The sequence below is a fragment of the Helianthus annuus genome, chromosome 7 (genome assembly GCF_002127325.2).
Source record: "Helianthus annuus cultivar XRQ/B chromosome 7, HanXRQr2.0-SUNRISE, whole genome shotgun sequence".
NCBI classification, from domain to species: domain Eukaryota; kingdom Viridiplantae; phylum Streptophyta; class Magnoliopsida; order Asterales; family Asteraceae; genus Helianthus; species Helianthus annuus.
In genome coordinates this window covers 86,019,115-86,037,773 of record NC_035439.2, presented here as the reverse complement: position 1 = coordinate 86,037,773, position 18,659 = coordinate 86,019,115, and the positions used below count along the sequence as shown (strand labels likewise).

Sequence of the window (18,659 nt, the reverse complement as noted above, 5' to 3'; positions counted from 1 at the left end):
ACCTCCAATGCTTTGATTCATTGACTCATGTGAATTATTACAAAATATTAGAGTATATTTGATGATGTCATAGTTAGTTACATGTAGTTGCAGTTGGTTAGTTTGAGTTGGTTAGTATGGTGCATGTTAGTGTCATGGTGTAGGGTAGCATGTATATATAAACTCATTGTATTGTTTGTTTTCAGTAATTAATACAACAACAATCTTTCTCTCTCACTTGCTTCTCTAAACTGATACATGAAAGTTTTCATGGTATCAGAGCAATGAACTAGGGTTTCTGGAAACTTCATCCTGTTTTTCCTGCAAACCTTCATACTTTCCGGTGATTCTTTCATCTCCGACGAGATCTTACCTCTGTTTTCAGTCATCTTCATCCTCTGTTCTTCCTGTTTGTGTTTCTTCTGCTGATTTCTTCGATCTCTATATCTTCTTTGTGATTCAATTCATCAAAACTGAATCATGTCTATCTCATCTTCAACATCTGAAGTTTCTTCTTCATCTGTCTCTACTCCTTTCAATCAACTTCCTAATATCACAAACTTTCTCTCTCTGAAACTAGATGATAACAACTTTATGAATTGGAAACATCAAATTACAGTTGTTTTGAAGACACTTGGATTACTGCAGTTTTTGAGTTCAAGTCAGACGATACCTGAACCTGCATCAGATACACGAGAAGCATGGGAGAAAGCAGACGGTTATGTTATGGCTCTCATAACAGCTACCTTATCACCGTCTTTGATGCACCTTGTGAGAAATGCTAGATCTGCTTCAGATCTGTGGAGAACTATTGAGGAGACTTTCTTTCAGCAGGTGTTTGGGAAACAATCGTTCTATCGTACACAATTTCACAATCTAAAACAAGAGAACAAGTCAATTATTGAATATCTAAACACTGCAAAGGAGATTGTTGATGTTCTTAATGCTATAGGAGATCCAATTTCTGATCAGTCTCTTGTTCTTCAAGTAATTCAAGGATTGTCACCTGATTTTGAGCATTTTGTGACTTCTGTTGAAAATTTTGATATGAAATTCAGCTATGCTCAGCTCCGATCTAAGCTTCTTACCTTTGAAGCTTGTCTAAAACAGAGACAATCGTCTCAGACCATACCTGTTGCTGCCATGACCGCTCAAACTTCAAATCCACCTCATCTTGGCAATTCTCAACTAAATTCGACATCAATTCCATGTCAGATCTGCTCGAAAACTGGTCATAGAGCCTCTCATTGTTACTTTCGGTACTCACCTTCCAATCAAGGTCAAACACAAACTGGAGGTCGTGGAAATTGGAGAGGCGGTGGTAATCGTGGAAGGTTTTCAGGTCGCTCTCCTGGTTTTCGCGGTGGTGGTGGTCGTGGAACCTGGGGTTCTGGTGGCGGTCGTGGTTTCTCTGCTAACTTTGCTGATTGTTACTCAGGAAACCCTAATTTTGGTAGGGATAACCATAGTCCTGATGTTAATTCTGGTCATGATGTTAATGGATCACCTGTTGGATTTAGTAACAACTATGGGCTGGTTCCTGTTGTTGGCCATAGTCATGGAGCAGGCATCTTGGGCCCAAGTCCTGGCTATTCTGGATCTTTTGTTCATGGTTTTGCACCAGTAGCTAGTTCACAGTCTGGGCCGACAGGTCAGCCTTCTAGTCATGGGCCTGCTGGACAAAACTTAGGGACTACACCATTGGGTTTTGGACCAGATCACTTTGCTAGTTGGGCTGGACCACAGACTAGTTTTTCTGGGTCTCATTATGGGCTACATGCAGATTTGTCGAGTGCGTGTCAGCAGGTTGAGTTGTGGATTCCGGACTCTGGTGCTTCTGCTCATATGACATCTAGTCCTTCATTGGTTTTTGGTGCTACTCCTTATACCGGGACTGAGCGTGTTATTGTCGGCGATGGTACACCACTTCCTATCTCTCATATTGGTTTTTCTTATCTCCATTTGTCTAGTTGTACATTATTGCTTCGTCGTGTTTTGGTAGTTCCTGGCCTTGCCAAGAACTTACTATCGATTACTCAGCTTGTCATTGATTATCCTATTGCCATTGTGTTTTCTCACTTTGGCTTATCTTTTCAGACTCTTGCGGGTCAGAGCCTCCACCACATGCGTGCTAGGCCGCATCAGCTTTATTCTCTCTTTGCGGCATTCTCTGCTTCGCGAGAGACGTGGCATTCTAGATTGGGACATCCGTCTGATTCTGTTATGACTAGACTCTCATTGTTTACTTCTAGAAATAAAACTGGAAATACTGTTTGTAATTCCTGTAATATTTCTAAATCTAGTCGATTGCCTTTTCACACTGTTGTTTCTCATTCTATTGATCCATTACATGTTATACACTGTGACATTTGGGGACCCGCACCGGTTATGTCTAGGGCTGGGTATCGTTATTTCATTACTTTTATTGATGACTATAGTCGTTTTACTTGGATGTATCCCTTGACTTGCCATTCTTAGGCTGTTGATGCTTTTCGACATTTTCGACCCTATGTCGAAAAGTTATTGTCGTGCACTATTAGATCACTTTAGTGTGATGGTGCACCTGAGCTGACTCAGGGTGCTATGGCTCGTTATCTTACTGAGGTTGGTATTGCCTATCGTATTTCTTGCCCTTATACACCCCAACAAAATGGGGTGGCTGAGCGCAAGAATGACATCTTTCCAAGGTGGCTCGTGCCTTGTTATTTCATGCATGCTTACCAAAGAGTTTTTGGTATGATGCGTATGCTACTGCCTCATTTCTCATTAACCGGTTGCCTACACCGGTTCTTCACTCTTCATCTCCTTATGAGGTGTTGTTTGGTTCTAGACCCGATTATACCATTCTTCGTACATTTGGGTGTTTGTGTTATCCTTATCTTGGTGATATTCGCCCGGATAAACTTTCACCCAAATCTACTCCTTGTGTCTTTCTTGGCTATGCGCCTAGTCATAGTGGATATCTTTGTTATGATCCTTGCACGAGTCGTACTTACACATCTCGTCATGTTGTTTTTCATGAGACTATTTTTTATATCCCTGGCAGTTCTTCTTCTATTGATCCACCTATTTCAGATTCTTTTCCTCTATTCTTTGTTCCTCCTCCGTTATATCCTCCCGTTTCTTCTTCTTCTACTTCTCCTCATTCTTCGACTTTTCCTTCTTCTCCTCATCCTCCATCTCCTTTTCCTTCTTCTACCTCTCCTCCGCCTCCGCCTCCTCCTCCCCCTCCTCATCCTATGGTTACTCGCTCACGTGATCACACTCGACAGCCCCGTCAGTTTCCTGATCATGTTGTTTTTCATGCTTCTACTACTATTTCTGATCTTCCTACCACTGAGCCTTCTTCTTTTCGTCAGGCTCAACGTTTTTCGGTTTGGTGGGATGCAATGCGTACTGAGATGGGTGCTTTGCACGCCAATCAGACGTGGGATCTTGTTCCGTTTCCTACTGCTTCCAACATTGTTGGTTGCAAGTGGGTATACAAGATCAAACGTCATCCTGATGGGACTGTGAGTCGTTATAAAGCCCGGCTTGTTGCCAAGGGCTTTCATCAGACAGCTGGTGTTGACTATACTGAGACTTTTAGTCCAGTTGTCAAACCAGCAACTATTCGTCTTGTTCTTTCTCTTGCTTTTTCTCGAGGATGGACTATTCGGCAGGTTGATGTCAACAATGCCTTTTTACATGGAGACTTGACTGAGACTATTTATATGTCTCAGCCACCTGGCTTTGTTGATCCTGCTCGACCCGATCATGTTTGTCGCCTGCGGAAGGCCTTGTACGGCCTGAAGCAGGCCCTACGAGCTTGGTTCTCCAAGCTCTCATCTGCCCTTCTTTGTAGTGGCTTTACTCAGTGTGTTTCTGACACTTCCTTGTTTGTTTATCGTCGGGATTCTCTCATGTGCTACGTTTTAGTATATGTTGATGACATTATTATTACTGGGAGTTCATCATCCTTTGTGACAGAGTTGATTGGGCGCTTACATTCTCAGTTTACACTCAAAGATCTTGGTACTCTTTCGTATTTTCTGGGAGTTCAGGCTATCTTTTCAGATGATATGTTACACTTATCCCAGCAGCGGTACTTGCTTAATTTACTTCAGCGCATTGGTCTATCTGAGTGTCGATCTTTATCTACTCCCCTTTCGTTTGGTCGTTAGCTCTCCCGTTATTCTGGTGAGCCTCTTGCGGATCCGACTTTGTATCGGAGTACTGTTGGTGCTTTACAGTATCTGGTATTGACTTGTCCTGAGATAGCCTATGCTGTTATCAAGGTTTCTCAGTTTTTACAGGCTCCTACGGACCGTCATTGGGTTGCGGTCAAGCGTATATTACGCTATTTACGTGGTACTGTGGATCATGGTTTGAGTATTCGTCGGTCAGAGAGTTTTACTATACATGCATATTCTGATGCTGACTGGGCAGGGTGTCCCGATGATCGTCGGTCTACAACGAGTTCTTGTGTGTTTCTTGGCTCCAATCTGATTAGTTGGAGTTCCAAGAAACAACATACAGTTGCTCGACCCAGTACTGAGGCGGAGTATCAAGCTTTAGCACACACTGCGGCCGAGATTCGTTGGTTATTGTCACTTCTTCAGGAGTTACATGTTTCAGTGACGTGTCCACCTACTATTTGGTGTGACAATATTGGTGCTACGTATCTTGCAGTGAATCCGGTATTTCACCAGCGGACGAAGCATCTTGAGGTTGATCTTAATTTTATACGAGACATGGTTCTTGCTCGTGTTCTTCATGTGAGATATGTGTCTACTTCGGTTCAGATTGCTGATATCTTGACCAAAGGCTTGTCTGCTGCTCGTTTTGACAGTCTTCGGTCCAAGTTACACGTGGTTGCTCCCCGTTTCGCTTGAGGGGGCATATTAGAGTATATTTGATGATGTCATAGTTAGTTACATGTAGTTGCAGTTGGTTAGTTTGAGTTGATTAGTATGGTGCATGTTAGTGTCATGGTGTAGGGTAGCATGTATATATAAACTCATTGTATTGTTTGTTTTCAGTAAGTAATACAACAACAATCTTTCTCTCTCACTTGCTTCTCTAAACTGATACATGAAAGTTTTCACAAAACAATTCAACATTGCTCGAATATGAACTCCAATACTTATAAATAATCATTTTTTCTGGAAAATGAACTACAATGAAACAAAAAAAAGGATCACAGAACAACCCTGAAGTTCCATCTAACATAAATCTAAACCCTTAAAGTATATTAATTAATAAACCCTACATGCTACAAACCAGAATAATAAAGGGGCCGTACATGGATTTTTTACATTGGATTTTTTGGGTCTGGCCTTACAGAGGCTTCTCCAATTTAAACGTTGGTGCTGGGAATCGAAAAAGGAACTGGGCTTTGACCAACACGGACTGTTTACCACTACACTAGGCGAATAACATTTGTCAATCCAATCAAACTTGATCTTGTTATACATATTATATATAAGAGTAAATTACAAGTTTTGTCCTTTGTGTTTACACCAAATTGCAGGCGTTGTTCTTTAGCGTAAAAGTTTGCAAGTTTTGTGCTTTATGAATCAAAATCTTGCATGTTTTAACCTTTAGGCCAAACCCAATTAGATTTTTTTTTGTTAATTATGCTCATGTGTCATGCACATGAGGGTATTCTTGTCATTTTACCTCCTTGTGGACTATTGAGTAAATAACTTGATATTCAAGAGACTAGTTGTGTAAGAAATAAGAAATAAAATATAAATATTAAAAAACATAAATCTATCTCTCTCTGACTCTCTCTCTCCCTCTCTTTTCTCTCTCTCTCATTCTCCTTTCCCTCTTCTCTCTCTCTCTATACCCATTACCACCACTTTCCACCACCACCTCCACCTTCCACCACCAACACCCACCACCACAACCTCCCACCACCAACCTTCAGCCGCCACATCCCATCGCCCACCACCACCACCACCATTAGATAGTTCAAGCAGTTGACGGGTTTAGATAGTTCAACTTGTTGATGGCTTTACATCGTTCAACCTGGCACGGGTTAGATACCTCAACCCGTCGTTGCCGACTCTCTTCGTGTACCACCGTCGCCGTGAACCACCGTCGTTGACTCTCCATAGAGTGAACTTGTTACTGTTGGTTATGAACATGTTTTTGTATATAGGAATCAAATTAACTCGCCAATTAGTGTTTGCTCTAGGTTATTATTAACATATAAATAAGCAAGTTAATTGTGCATGGTTGTTGTATCTTTAGCTTTGGGAGTTTTTCAAAAAAAAAATTTAAATTTTCCTTTTTAACCCTAAAGTTTTGATCTTTGACAATTTAAGTTTAAAGTTTTAATCTTTGTTTCCTTTTTAACCCTAAATTTTTAATCTTTGACAATTTAAGTTTCAAGTTTTAATCTTTGGTAATTTAGGTGAAGGTATTATTTGATTTTTCACTTCTAATTCAAAAGTTTCCATCTTATACAATTTAACCTTTTTGATTAATTTGATTTTTCACTTCTAATTCAAAAGTTTCCATCTTTTGAGATTTAACCACTTTGATTTTTTTTTTTACTTGCGTGTTGTAATCTTGGCTTTGGGGATTTTTCAAAGAAAAAATGGTTATGCATATGGTTGTTGTAACCTTGGCTTCGGGCGGATTAAAAAAAAAATGTTTTTTTTTTTACTTTTCACCCAAAGTATTTCATAAATTACTTTTAACCCAAAACTATTTGTTTTTTTTTTTACTTTTAACACCAAACTTTTTATCTTTTGCAATCTATTCTCACAACTTTTTTTACTTTCAACTTTGCTCCTTTATAGTTTTCATTTTCCGCAAGTTTTTCGCTTTTTGCTTCGTTCTAAATTTTGTGACTTAACACATCGCAACGTGCGTCTTTGGTTTAACGTTTTTACGTTTCGTTCTAAATTTTGCGAGTTAACACGACGCAACGTGCGTTTGTGGGTGAACGTTTTTACATCGTTTATTTTTTCCCGTTTGACAGGTTCAACATAACGTGCACGTCCTAAATCGATTTAATTATAACTAAAGAATCCCCGCCGCATTGCGGCGGGTCGTAATTCTAGTTTACTCTTAAATTGAGAAGAGAGAGGGAGAGAGAGTCAGAGAAATAAATTTATGTTTTTTAATATTTATATTTTATTTTTTATTTCTTACACAACTAGTCCCTTGAATATCAAGTTATTTACTCAATAGTCCCTAGGGAGATAAAATGACAAGAATACCCTCATGTGCATATGTGCATGGCACATACCATAATTAACTAAAATATCTAACTGGGTTTGGCCTAAAGGTTAAAACGTGCAAGATTTTGAAACATAAAACACAAAACTTGCAAAGTTTTGCGCTAAAAGACAACGCCTGCAATTTGGTGTAAACATAAAGGACAAAACTTGTAATTTACTCTATATATAAATATAATAATTTTTTTCAAATGGAGGCCCTTAAATTTTGGAGGCCCAATGCGCTAGCCTAGGTTTGATACACTAACGGGCAGGCCCTGCTTGTAGCTTGAGTCATTAACTATCATATATTAAGATTTAGACATTAACTCCTTTATGTCAAAGTTGAACCCAATACTAAGTATGTGATTTGATACGGACACAAATACTCAACAATCCACATGTGACATACGTGTGTGGTTTGTGACTTTGTGTCAATTAGCTAATTCTCCTAAGGTTGGTTGGTTGGTTTCTATTACACTAATTCTTTAGGTCGATTGGTTGATACAACTATTACATACAAGGGCTTTTGTTTACCTCTATTCTATGTATTTAGATGTTAATTCATCATCAAATTTACATCTATACAAGTTGTGACCTAACAAACAGGTGAAAATAATTTTTTAAGTCAAAAAGGGTCTAAAATGGCAATTTAAACCATTTGATTAGATCAATCCTAGCTACTCTTGAGTTGCCATAGTGTTGGATCATCTTCAACAACATGTTCTTTGATTAGCTTATTATTGTTTTAGCAACAGAAAATTAATACAATGATAATCCAGAACATGTTGATGAATCAAGAACATAAGAGTAATTTCAGAAGTTAACCCGTCATTAGTAGTAAGTAGACTTGTACAATATCGTAACATCAATCCCCAAAGGTGCATTTCGCAACACATAGGCTAACAAGTATAACAACAGACGTCTCATGCACAAAACACCTCAAAAGCAACTTAAGAAGCTTTTATTGTAAAAAATGTTCTAGAAATCAAAACGGGTAGTTCGTTTAGTACACTATTGTAAGGGCCGATATAATGCTAACTTAATCAAAAATGAAGTTTCGTTTGGTATTAATCAAAATAAAGTACTACTGGATGAGCTTGTAGATGTGACAGGACAGTATTATACGTCTAAACTTTTGGTTTAAAAATAATACAAATGGAACTCACACGAAATAACGTTTAAGGAAACCTTGAATAAGTTAACTCCGCCAATAATATGTCCATTACCTCCTGTAGCAAAAAAAAAAAAAAAAAAAAGTAAACTGACGAAAATAATAATAATAATTGTAATTCAAAAAGTGACTTGTGAATGTAAAAGGTGCTACAAGATCCAACAAAAAATCATCGGTGTGTGGCACACATTAGGACACTCGTATCTATCAACTTCTGTTGGCATCAATGGAGACACCAAATAGATTGAAATAAAGAAAAATAATAAATAAATGGTTCAAAAAACACTTTAGAAAAAATATGTGCTAGAATAGCCTAAAAAGTTTATGTACATTGAGATGACTAAATTTATGAAAACTGAAATTTTAATTGTTCTCTTGACATGTTAAACACCTCATGTTGAAAAGAAAAAATATATATAACTTAATATCTATTTTAGTAAAAGTTATCAAGTAGGGTTGTTAAACAAGTGGCCTATGCTGAGATAATTGAGTTTGTGCCTGAGCTCATACTATTCTAGTTGACTAGGTTCATAATCTCCCCCATTGAGTTGAAATGAAATGTGTGCTCATATTCGACTCGTTTAGAAGTTGAGCCAACTCATTTTTTAGAGGTTAACATAGATTCAACTATGTGATGGTGGCAAAAACAAAAGTATATATTTCAAAAAAACTACGAGACCTAAAAAAACTTGATAAAGAATGATTGTTCTTTTTGCCTATTGTCGTCACTATTCTAGTTGACGTTAGATGTTAGATAGAGAAATATGTTTAGACTTCGACTATAATCCACTATTAATGGCTCGAGAAGTAGTTTAATATGGTGTAGACCACAACATTGACGTGTCGTTGACATTAACGCCACTGGTAGCATAGGAAATAAGTCGAGAGAAGCAGAGAAATCTGTTGATATTTGGGCAAATAGGGGAACTTGAAAAGAGCTAAAGAGTTACCCCATTAATTAAAGGGGAACTTGAAAAGAGCTAAAGAGTTACCACATTAATTAAACGTCATTTACGCTTATTTTAAGTTTTTTTTTTAATAGTGAACTGTGAACTTCATGTATAAGGTTACCACACTTTTCAAATCGAAGAGTTCCGTATTGCCTCACTTTGGTCAGGCTATGTTTTCTTAACCGGGGCTACGCTAGCTTCAGGCGTTTCCTCGGGAAGGGTGGAAGGGGTGCTCAACAAATGGGGAGTGGTAAACTTTTTTTAACCAATAATATCATGTCATGTCAAGTTCCTCATTCACTCCCCAATTTGCACTCAAACACATGAAGAGTTGTAAACATTTTTTTTTTAAATTGTGATTGGTTGAAAAAGGGTGAGACCCACCGTTAACATTCTCTCTCTCCTCTATCTCTTCTCTTCTCTTTTCGGTGAGTATTCACCGTTTGGGGGAGTCACCGAACACCGATTTGGGGGTCGCGGCCCAATGACGTTCGGTAAAATGGGGTTACCGAAGGGGTCACCGAAGGTGCCTCTTCCACCCTAAACCATACCATCGGCTATCGCTTGACAGTCGTTGTGTCACCACAAGAACATAACTCTCTGGCGTAACACACGGCGAGATGAAAACCCAGTTTGGCTCGGGAATCAAATGGCCAACCTCACAAAAGGCTTAGTTCAAATCCTTCATTGCCTATATCCACCCCGTATGACACAAGTGGGAATTAAACTTAAATCTCTATTGAAAAACCTAAGCCTCCTACCACTAGGCCACAAATGGAGGGGCTACGCTTATTTTGTGTTATATACTTCCTATTACATTCAAGGTATATTTATAATTTTATGTGTGGTTTGTTTGCTCGAGTGAGCCAACAAGCGAACTCACGATAACTAGAAAATTTATCCGAGATAACCATCATGAACCGAGTTTAACCAAGCTTTTCTAGGAACAATTCCAATAAATTACAACCGAGTTACAAACCACAACTTACTCGGATATCTTTATCAACTACTAACGAAAATCATTAAATTCTATAATACTAAATCAAAATCGGTTTCTTCCCAAATCTCAAGAAAAAACATAACAGGTTACGTATATTAAACTACATAATTACATACTCAATTCAAATGTTAAGAAGCATGTGACAAACTTCCTATAAAGTTTCACTTACCACCCTCCAACAAACCCCATTTTTACAACGGCTACTTTTCACTTCCCCCCACCAACAAAATTCAAAATCTTTCTTCTTTAGGGTCTCTTTGGTATGGGGTAATGGAATGGACGGGGGAATGGAATGGACGAGTTAATGGAATGGATGAGGTAATGGAATTGATTATTACCATTCCATGTCTTGTTTGGTTACCAATGTGAGAATGGAATGAACCATTACTTTTTGTTGTTTGGTATGCGAGAAAAAACGAAGGAATAAAATTGGATGACGGTGGTCAATGATGGGCGGCGATGGTGGGTGGTGATAGGTGGCGGTTGTAGCGGCAGCGGTGGTGGGTGGAGACGGTGACGGGTGGTGAAAACAGTGGTGGTGGTTGGTGACGGTGAAGGTGGGTGGCGGCGGTGGTCAGAGGTGGTAGCGGTGGCGACGGTGGTGGCAGGTGGTAGCGGTGGTGGTGGTTAATAGTGATGACGGAGGTGGGTGGCGACGGCGGCGGTGATCGGAGGTGGTGGCGGCGATGATCGAAGGTGAGTGGTGGCGGTGATCGGAGGTGGCAACGACAATGGTGGATGGCGGCGGTGGCGGGGATGGAGGTGGGTGGCGGCGGTGGCGGGTGACGGCAGTGGCGGGTGGCGGTGAAGGCGGGTGACGACGGCGGATGACAGTGGTGGTGGGAACGGTAGTGAGTTGTGGTGTTGTTAATGAAGGGTGAAGAGGGAATGGAATGAAAAAAAAACAGGGGGGAGGGATGGAATGATTTTGAGGGAATGGAATGCATTTTGGAATGGGCGATTCCATTCCATCGACCAACCAAACACTTTTTTCTTCATTCCATCTCAATGGTCCATTCCATTCCACCTTTCATTACTGCATACCAAACACTACCTTATTCTTTATCATCATTCCCTTTTCTTATCCCTCTTTCATCTTCATCTCTCTCATCAACCTCAAACAAATATGGGTTCTTGTTGCAGCAAAACTGACACTACAATCACCTCTAAACCCGTCCTACCGGAACCGCAACCCGAGAAGAAGAACAACAACAACACAGCGGCCGCCGTTGTCGCTTCACCGAAAGATGTTTTCGTTGTGAAACAGCGAAAGAGTCATGAAGTTGAGAGACACCCAGATCAAGAAACCCGTAAATCGGTTGATCAGAAAAAAAACCCCAATTCAAACCCTAATGTGGAGAGTTCCAAATCTCCGGTAATCGGCGTAGGAGAAGGCGGTGTGTTGACCGATGTGTTGACAGGCGGTACAGCAACGGTGAGGATGTCGAGTTGTACGAAGGAAGAGGTGGATGCGATTTTGATACAATGCGGGAGGTTGAGCCGGAGCTCGTCCGGGGCGAAACCCGAAACGCCTACACGAGGTAGGCGGTATTCGGGTTCGAAGAGGAGTTTTGATTTCGATACGGAAATCAAGAACGAGGGTGAGACGGGAGAGGGGGATGGGGGCTCCCGTAGACAGGTACGGGAGCCTAGGGTCTCGTCTCGGTCTGCTTCTAGAAGAAGCAGCAGGGAACGAGACCCGCAACAACAAAGATCTGGAAGCAAAGAAAGAGGAAGTGGGGAAAGAAGAAGAGTGAGTAGATCCCCAAATAGAAGATCTGAATCACCAAACCCTAATTCGGTTGCTGCGGGTGGTGGTTGTGGTGGTAATCGGCCAGGGAAGATGGTATCGGTCCCCGCCACGGATAAGGGTAACAATGCTGGTGGTGCAGAGGTTGTTGTTGGAGTGAAGAAGGTTCAAGTGAAGCGAAATGCGGGTGAGGGGGTGGCGGTAATTGGGTCCCGGACGGCTGCATCTCCGCGTGCTAGATCCCCCGCTAAGGTGAATATTAGGGTTTTGAATGAGAATCAGAACCCGCAGCCGGTGACACTGAGTCGAAGCAATTCGAAGAAGGCGGAACATTCCCCTCACCGGAGGAATCCGTTGGGTGAGATCGACACCAACATTGTTGGATCCGAGCAACCGGGCATCAAAGTAAGTGTACCCCATTCCCCTAATTTCCTAATTTCATATATTTACATTTTTGCTGATTTTTCATGATATGTTGTTTGCAGAAACCAAATGGTAATCAAACTGTATCGAAAACCCGATCTTCTAGGCTGTCTCGGGAGCTAGACATCAACCCAGAAACTTTAACCAACCCGACCCCGAACCCACCATCCTATGCTAGTTTATTACTAGAAGACATCCAAAATTTCCACCAGAAAAATCCGCCCACCGCTGCCAACGATAGGCAACTCAAGAAAGACAATGTTGCGGAGTCGGAAAAGGTGGTTAGTGATGATCTGATGGAGCAAAGTTTACTCAAGTATGTGACTGTGAGAAGGGGTGGTGGTGATGCGGATAGTGAAGAACAGGAATCATCAGGGAGTAATAGTTTTGCGGGTAGTCAGCAACTGAGTTGGATGTCGTCTTCTTGGGAGCCGAATTCTGGTGATTCATCGGATTGCTGGACTTCTAAATCGCGGTCAGATGCTAGAGATGTGGAAGTTGAGAGAAGTGAGTATCCGAGGAATGGAATCGGGCGTGGGAGGGTAGGTGGTCTTCATGGTAGAAGTGCGTACTCGCTGCCGAACAATGCTACCTTTGCTTCTGCATAGTTGGTTTCTTTTGTTTGTTGCAACCTGCAACTGTGTCATGTATCTGATTCGTGTTTTTAATCTCAAAGAACCGTGATGGCTATTGTTTCTCATACCGCATGTTGTTTATAGCATCGATTAGATTCCTCTAACGGGCTTAGTTGTTTGCCATGATCAACCGTCTAAAATGTGTCAAACTTACTCTCGTTTCTCATACCGTGTGCTGTTTATAGTATTAATTTGATTCCACCAACTGGCTTAATTGTTGTTTGTCGTGATCAACCGTCTAAAATGTGTCAAATTATGGCTCATATACTGTGCCTGAAAAAGCTGGTCCTTGTGGACCGACTCGGGTGTCTCGTGCGACTTACCTTGATCACCCGAGTGCTACCAGACTTCACCATTTTCTTGTGTGTATTATACATCTATGGTACTACTAGAATAATTTTACACACACGGGGAATCTGTGTAAAGAGCCTCATTTAGGGTGATAAAGCTTGCAAAAGTGATTGGATTTCGGATATATATTAGAAGAATCCTCATCATCAATGGCAGAAGTAGGTGATGACTCGATGGCGAAAAACTCGAAACCATCTCGTGTCGACTAAAACGCCTCGTCTTTAATAAACATACACAAAACCAAAGTTATTTGAATCTTGGGTAAGGGTATTGAGATGATGCCACACAGCTATCATATACTAGATAGCTGCGTCGCTCACCTCCCGAGTCTGCATCATTATTGTAAAAAAGCCTGATATGTCTAATCTTTAAACTGTTTGCGGGTATGAAATTGTTTTACAATGACGGAAAAGATCCAAGAAAATGACCGGTTTTGAGGAACGGGTCAACTTGGATGTATAGCAGCTTTATTTGGAAGGAACGAGTCAAAATTAACCTTATTAATGCTAGAACATGGGCTATTGACTTATCTATGGTCTATGTTGGGCATCTTATACAAGATGACCCGACTCACCCGTCAAAATGACATATACATACAACTCACCATCTGTTAGAACACCAACACAAATACCATCTTCATAACAAGAATTACTCATACACGTCATCATTTACAAGTTCAAACAAGAAATGCCACCAAACGCGTCACAAATTTACAATCTTTATCAGATAATAGAGAATGCCCGGATTCGACAAAAGTGAAGACTGCTTCCACACGCGTATCATAGTTACCATTAAGACATACCTGCCATCAAGGTTATATTGAAAGAGTCAGAGACCCAACAGCCAACATGGTTGAGTTATCAACCGACCAAGTATATATTGTACAATTTTTAATCATTCAAAAGCTCAATAACCATAACCAACTTATTGTCTCATGCTATTCCAATTTAGTTTTAAACAAAATTACGTAAAGTAGATCAAAGCATTACTTATGAACAGCATGATGCAGCACGGGCTCCGTCAGCAGGTCTGTCCACGAGAACCATACCGGCTGGGTTCTGAGTAGGTTGAGCTCGAGGGAGTCTCTTTGCTGTTTCAAACAGTACAACAGTCTCATATCAGATAATATGATAAAACCAATACAAAAGTAACCATTATGGGCGTTCATCAATCGTAGAAACTGACCGAACCACCCAAACAGAAGCGAATCGGCCGGTTTGAAAACTATACAGTTCGGTTTAGGTGGTTGAACAGTTTGGCTGACGGGTTGGAGCTTGAAAACAGGCTTTTAACTTCTATTATTTATTTTTCTTTCACTTTCAGACGATACAATCGATTATATTCATGAACCACCTTATAACATTTTAGAAGTTCATATATAAATTAACGATTTTGAATACTAAAAATAAAAAAGTTAAAAAACAGTTTAAACCGCCAAAACTGGCCGGTTCGGCCAATCACCCAACCTAACCGGTTTAATTTTTTGTTTCCCGTTTCATCAAAACCGGCTGAACCAGACGATGTGTTATGAAAGGATGGAATACTAAGCATGGCCAAACGAGCTGAACTTGATTATAGCAATGATTAAGATAATGTGGTGTTTGTAGAATCGGGGTTAGTATTGAGAACTATAAAGTAAAAGGTGCAAGTTTACATTGGCTTCCAAACAAAAAGGCATGCATGCATACCTATTTCATGAAATATGTCATTAACATTAGCAGCAGTTTTGGCAGATGTCTCCATAAAGAAAAGACCATTTTCATCCGCATATGCACGAGCTTCCTGCATGGCAATTAATGCATGTGAATATTGGAGGTGTTAAGCCTCTACTGCCTACATACTATCTTACACTACCATCATGAAAGCGGCTGTGATGCATTGGGTTCAAAGCATGTACTTTGATAGAAGTGTAGAAGATAGATATAAAAGTATTCTAGGGTGTGGTACAGTTAGACACATGGTTGGTAAAATTATTATCATCAACTGTATGCAACGTCTAATGTTGGAATTATTATTGCACTGATGGGTGGGGTATAGCTTTGTATGGTAGTTAAAACCATGAATAAGTCTATTTATTGTGCAACTCAAAAGAAATAACTGGAAGCAACTTTGTTCAGCATAATAAGATATTTTTAATTCAAACTTCAATGAATGTGAAATCTTGCCACTACACACCCATTTATAGATCTTCTATATTACAATTATTAGTTGTTTTTCTCCCACAATAAGCACTGACAATTTGAGAATCTAGCACCACAGTTTAATTGTTCTGTTAGATGGCATAAAATTTTTGTACCTCAACTTTCAATTGGATGGAGTTATAGGACGTGGAATATTATAAGTAGCTTGGATGATATACATTATAATATACAATAATTCTTGATTTGCCCATATTTAAGAAACTTCTCCTAATTAATACATTATTTGATACAAATGAGATTATTTAATTCACTACATTAATTATTATCATATTTATAATACTTTAAGTTAAGATTTAAATTTACATTTACTATTTATAGTTTATAATAAACTCTATTTAAGTTAAGTACTATCTTATTTAAATACTTGAGTATATAATTACTAAATATTTATAATAATAATAATAAAATAATAATAAATAAATAAATAATAATAATACTAACCAAGTGTAAAGGTGTTTAAGGCATGACGGGTTAGATTGCGCTCTCCAAAAGAGCCTCGGTGACACCCGCCACATCGCGTGGTACTATCTTATTTAAATACGTAAGTATATAATTACTAAATATTTACATAGTTATAATAATAACAACAATAAGAATACACATATATATAATCAGTGTTTTGGGCATGTTGGGTTAGATTGCGCTATCCAAAAGTGTTTCGATGACACCCTCCGCATCGCTCGGGCCCAACCCACTAGTTTATTATATATAGCCTATCATCGTGACATGACAACAAAGTGGAATGCCCAAACTAGGCATTTGCTGTCAAGGTTTGGATGTATATGCAGATACAAATACCACTTTGAGAAAAGTTGTAATATACAAAGAATATATTATCTTGAGTCTTGACAGTTGACAGGTCATATTGATTCATAGAAAAATGGCATGTAAGTTTAGGCTCAGGGAGAATCTCTTATCATCTCATATTTATTTCATCGAAAAACGTAAATGCAAAGAGTGTCTGCGAAATTATAGAACAAAACACAACTAAAAAAGTGTTCTAGGTTGTATGTGCTTCTTTGTTCCACTTAACAATGCTGTGGTAACATACCAAATTGTCAACAGCGTTCGAGATGTAAAGACACGAAAAGTATAGGGGCAACAACCATTCTATTAGAATATCTCCTACCATGAACAATCATCAGAGTGAAATTCACATGTAAAAATGGGAAAAGAGATGTATACCTCTGGTGTCACTTTCCTCTTGTCTTCCAGATCAGCTTTGTTGCCGGCAAGTGCCATAACCATGTTAGGATTACCTGTACGAGCCACACAATAATACAAGTATTGGCAGGAGTAAAATCCAATTTGAACTTTTCTCATGGAACCCAAAATTAATGATCTTCACCTTGTTTTTGAAGCTCTTGGACCCACTTTTTAGCCCGTGTGAATGAATCCTAAAAATAGTCATATATACAGCAAGTGAATTCAATTTTCAAACACACAAGAAAAAAAAGAAAAAAAGAATTAACAAAGAAAAACAATCCAACTTGGAATATCATTAACCTTCTGATATTTTAGAGATACTTAGTTAACTTTCATAACCTACAACAAAGAATCTAGGTGGTTGACCACTCAACAAGTAGCATACAATACTTAAGCCAATCTTGAAGGCAATCGAATCCCAAAAGCCAATTAGCATTCATCAGAAAATGAAAAACAAATTATAAATTTACGAATATCTGCAACAAATGATACACGATACGTTCAAATCACTACTAGGCAATAAGCACAACCCCTCTAAGCCAGATTTTACTACCCAAACATGATTCCAAATAAATAAAACTAAAAACACTCCCATCCAATATCCCGTTAAACTCGACCAGTACGTCTTAGTTAGCAATCTATACCACATCAACTAACACAAATCAAACCAAACCCTAATTAATCCACCTAAACTCTAACAACTAGTTATAACTATAATTTATAAACAACATTCTAGTAAAGCATAAACTTAAAAACACATATCCGTACCGCGCTAGTAATATCGTAGACAATAATCGCAGCCGCAGCACCCCGGTAATACATCGGAGCCAAACTATGATACCTCTCTTGCCCTGCAGTATCCCAGATCTCAAACTTCACCGTCGCATCATTCACCGCTAACGTCTGCGAAAAAAACGCCGCTCCAATCGTCGATTCCTGTCAAAATCATCAACAAAACTGATCAAACAATCCCCAAACTCAAACCCTAGAAAGTCAACGTCAAAATCAAAGACCTAAAACAGCAAAAAAGTCAAAATCCAACCTGAAATTCTAGAAATTGGCCTTTGACGAAGCGTAAAACGAGGCTTGATTTACCGGCACCCATGTCTCCGAGCAAAACCTAGCAATTGTTGAAAATTAGGGTTCGAGTGAGATTGAAATCGATTAAGAAATTGAATGTGTGATTGATGATGATCGAGTTGAATTACCAGTTTTGCATTGAGATTATTGTGTCCGATTGTTGCCATATTGATTGATTTGTTAATCGGATCGAAGTGGTGGTTTTGGAATTTGGGGGTTTTTGGTTTGCTTAGAAGACGTGATGAGTTGGGAGACTGTTGGGGGTGGAAGAAATGTGGCGCAAAAATAATAAACCAACTTTACATGAACAAAGTTAGTATATATACGCGTGTTTACAAACAAGGAAAAAGATTTATGATATGTTATGGGTGTAACTATTTTCATACCCATTTGTCTATTGGCACATTAAAAAGGTGTTTATTGTCCTATATGCACATATTACAGTGTCGAGCTGTGGTCAAAGCGCGACGTTTTGGTCCGGTCAACCAGACAAAGACTGACGGGTCTGTCGACCGGACAAAAACGCCGAGCTTTGGCCGCGTTTTGGTCCTGTCAACCAGACAAAAGACTGACACCCGGTCTGGTTGACAGGACCAAAACGCGGCCAAAGCTCGGCGTTTTGGTCCGGTCAACAGACCCATCAGACACCCGTCAGTCTTTTTCTGGTTTACCGAACCAAAACGTCGCGCTTTGGCC

At 39.5% G+C, this 18,659-nt stretch overlaps 3 protein-coding genes across 3 annotated transcripts; 2 read left to right on the top strand and 1 right to left on the bottom strand.

Moving 5' to 3' along the window:
- The first annotated feature begins 195 nt into the window (after nt 1–195).
- LOC110894582 lies at nt 196–2,297 on the top strand. The gene is made up of 2 exons (XM_022141807.2): nt 196–1,897; nt 2,077–2,297. The coding sequence occupies exons 1-2, from the start codon at nt 460–462 to the stop codon at nt 2,112–2,114; spliced, it is 1,476 nt and encodes a 491-aa protein (XP_021997499.1). The 5' UTR covers nt 196–459; the 3' UTR covers nt 2,115–2,297.
- Nucleotides 2,298–11,349: 9,052 nt separating this feature from the next.
- LOC110894583 (uncharacterized protein At1g65710) lies at nt 11,350–13,255 on the top strand. The gene is made up of 2 exons (XM_022141808.2): nt 11,350–12,472; nt 12,553–13,255. Exons 1-2 carry the CDS (start codon nt 11,444–11,446, stop codon nt 13,096–13,098), a joined length of 1,575 nt encoding a protein of 524 aa, XP_021997500.1. The 5' UTR covers nt 11,350–11,443; the 3' UTR covers nt 13,099–13,255.
- An 829-nt stretch (nt 13,256–14,084) lies between these two features.
- Nucleotides 14,085–18,267, bottom strand: LOC110894585 (ras-related protein RHN1). Its single transcript, XM_022141809.2, has 8 exons — nt 18,092–18,267; nt 17,926–18,003; nt 17,652–17,819; nt 17,026–17,074; nt 16,863–16,936; nt 15,165–15,258; nt 14,466–14,566; nt 14,085–14,278 (listed from the first exon to the last, which is right to left on the bottom strand). The coding sequence occupies exons 1-7, from the start codon at nt 18,128–18,130 to the stop codon at nt 14,466–14,468; spliced, it is 603 nt and encodes a 200-aa protein (XP_021997501.1). The 5' UTR covers nt 18,131–18,267; the 3' UTR covers nt 14,085–14,278.
- Nucleotides 18,268–18,659: the final 392 nt, after the last annotated feature.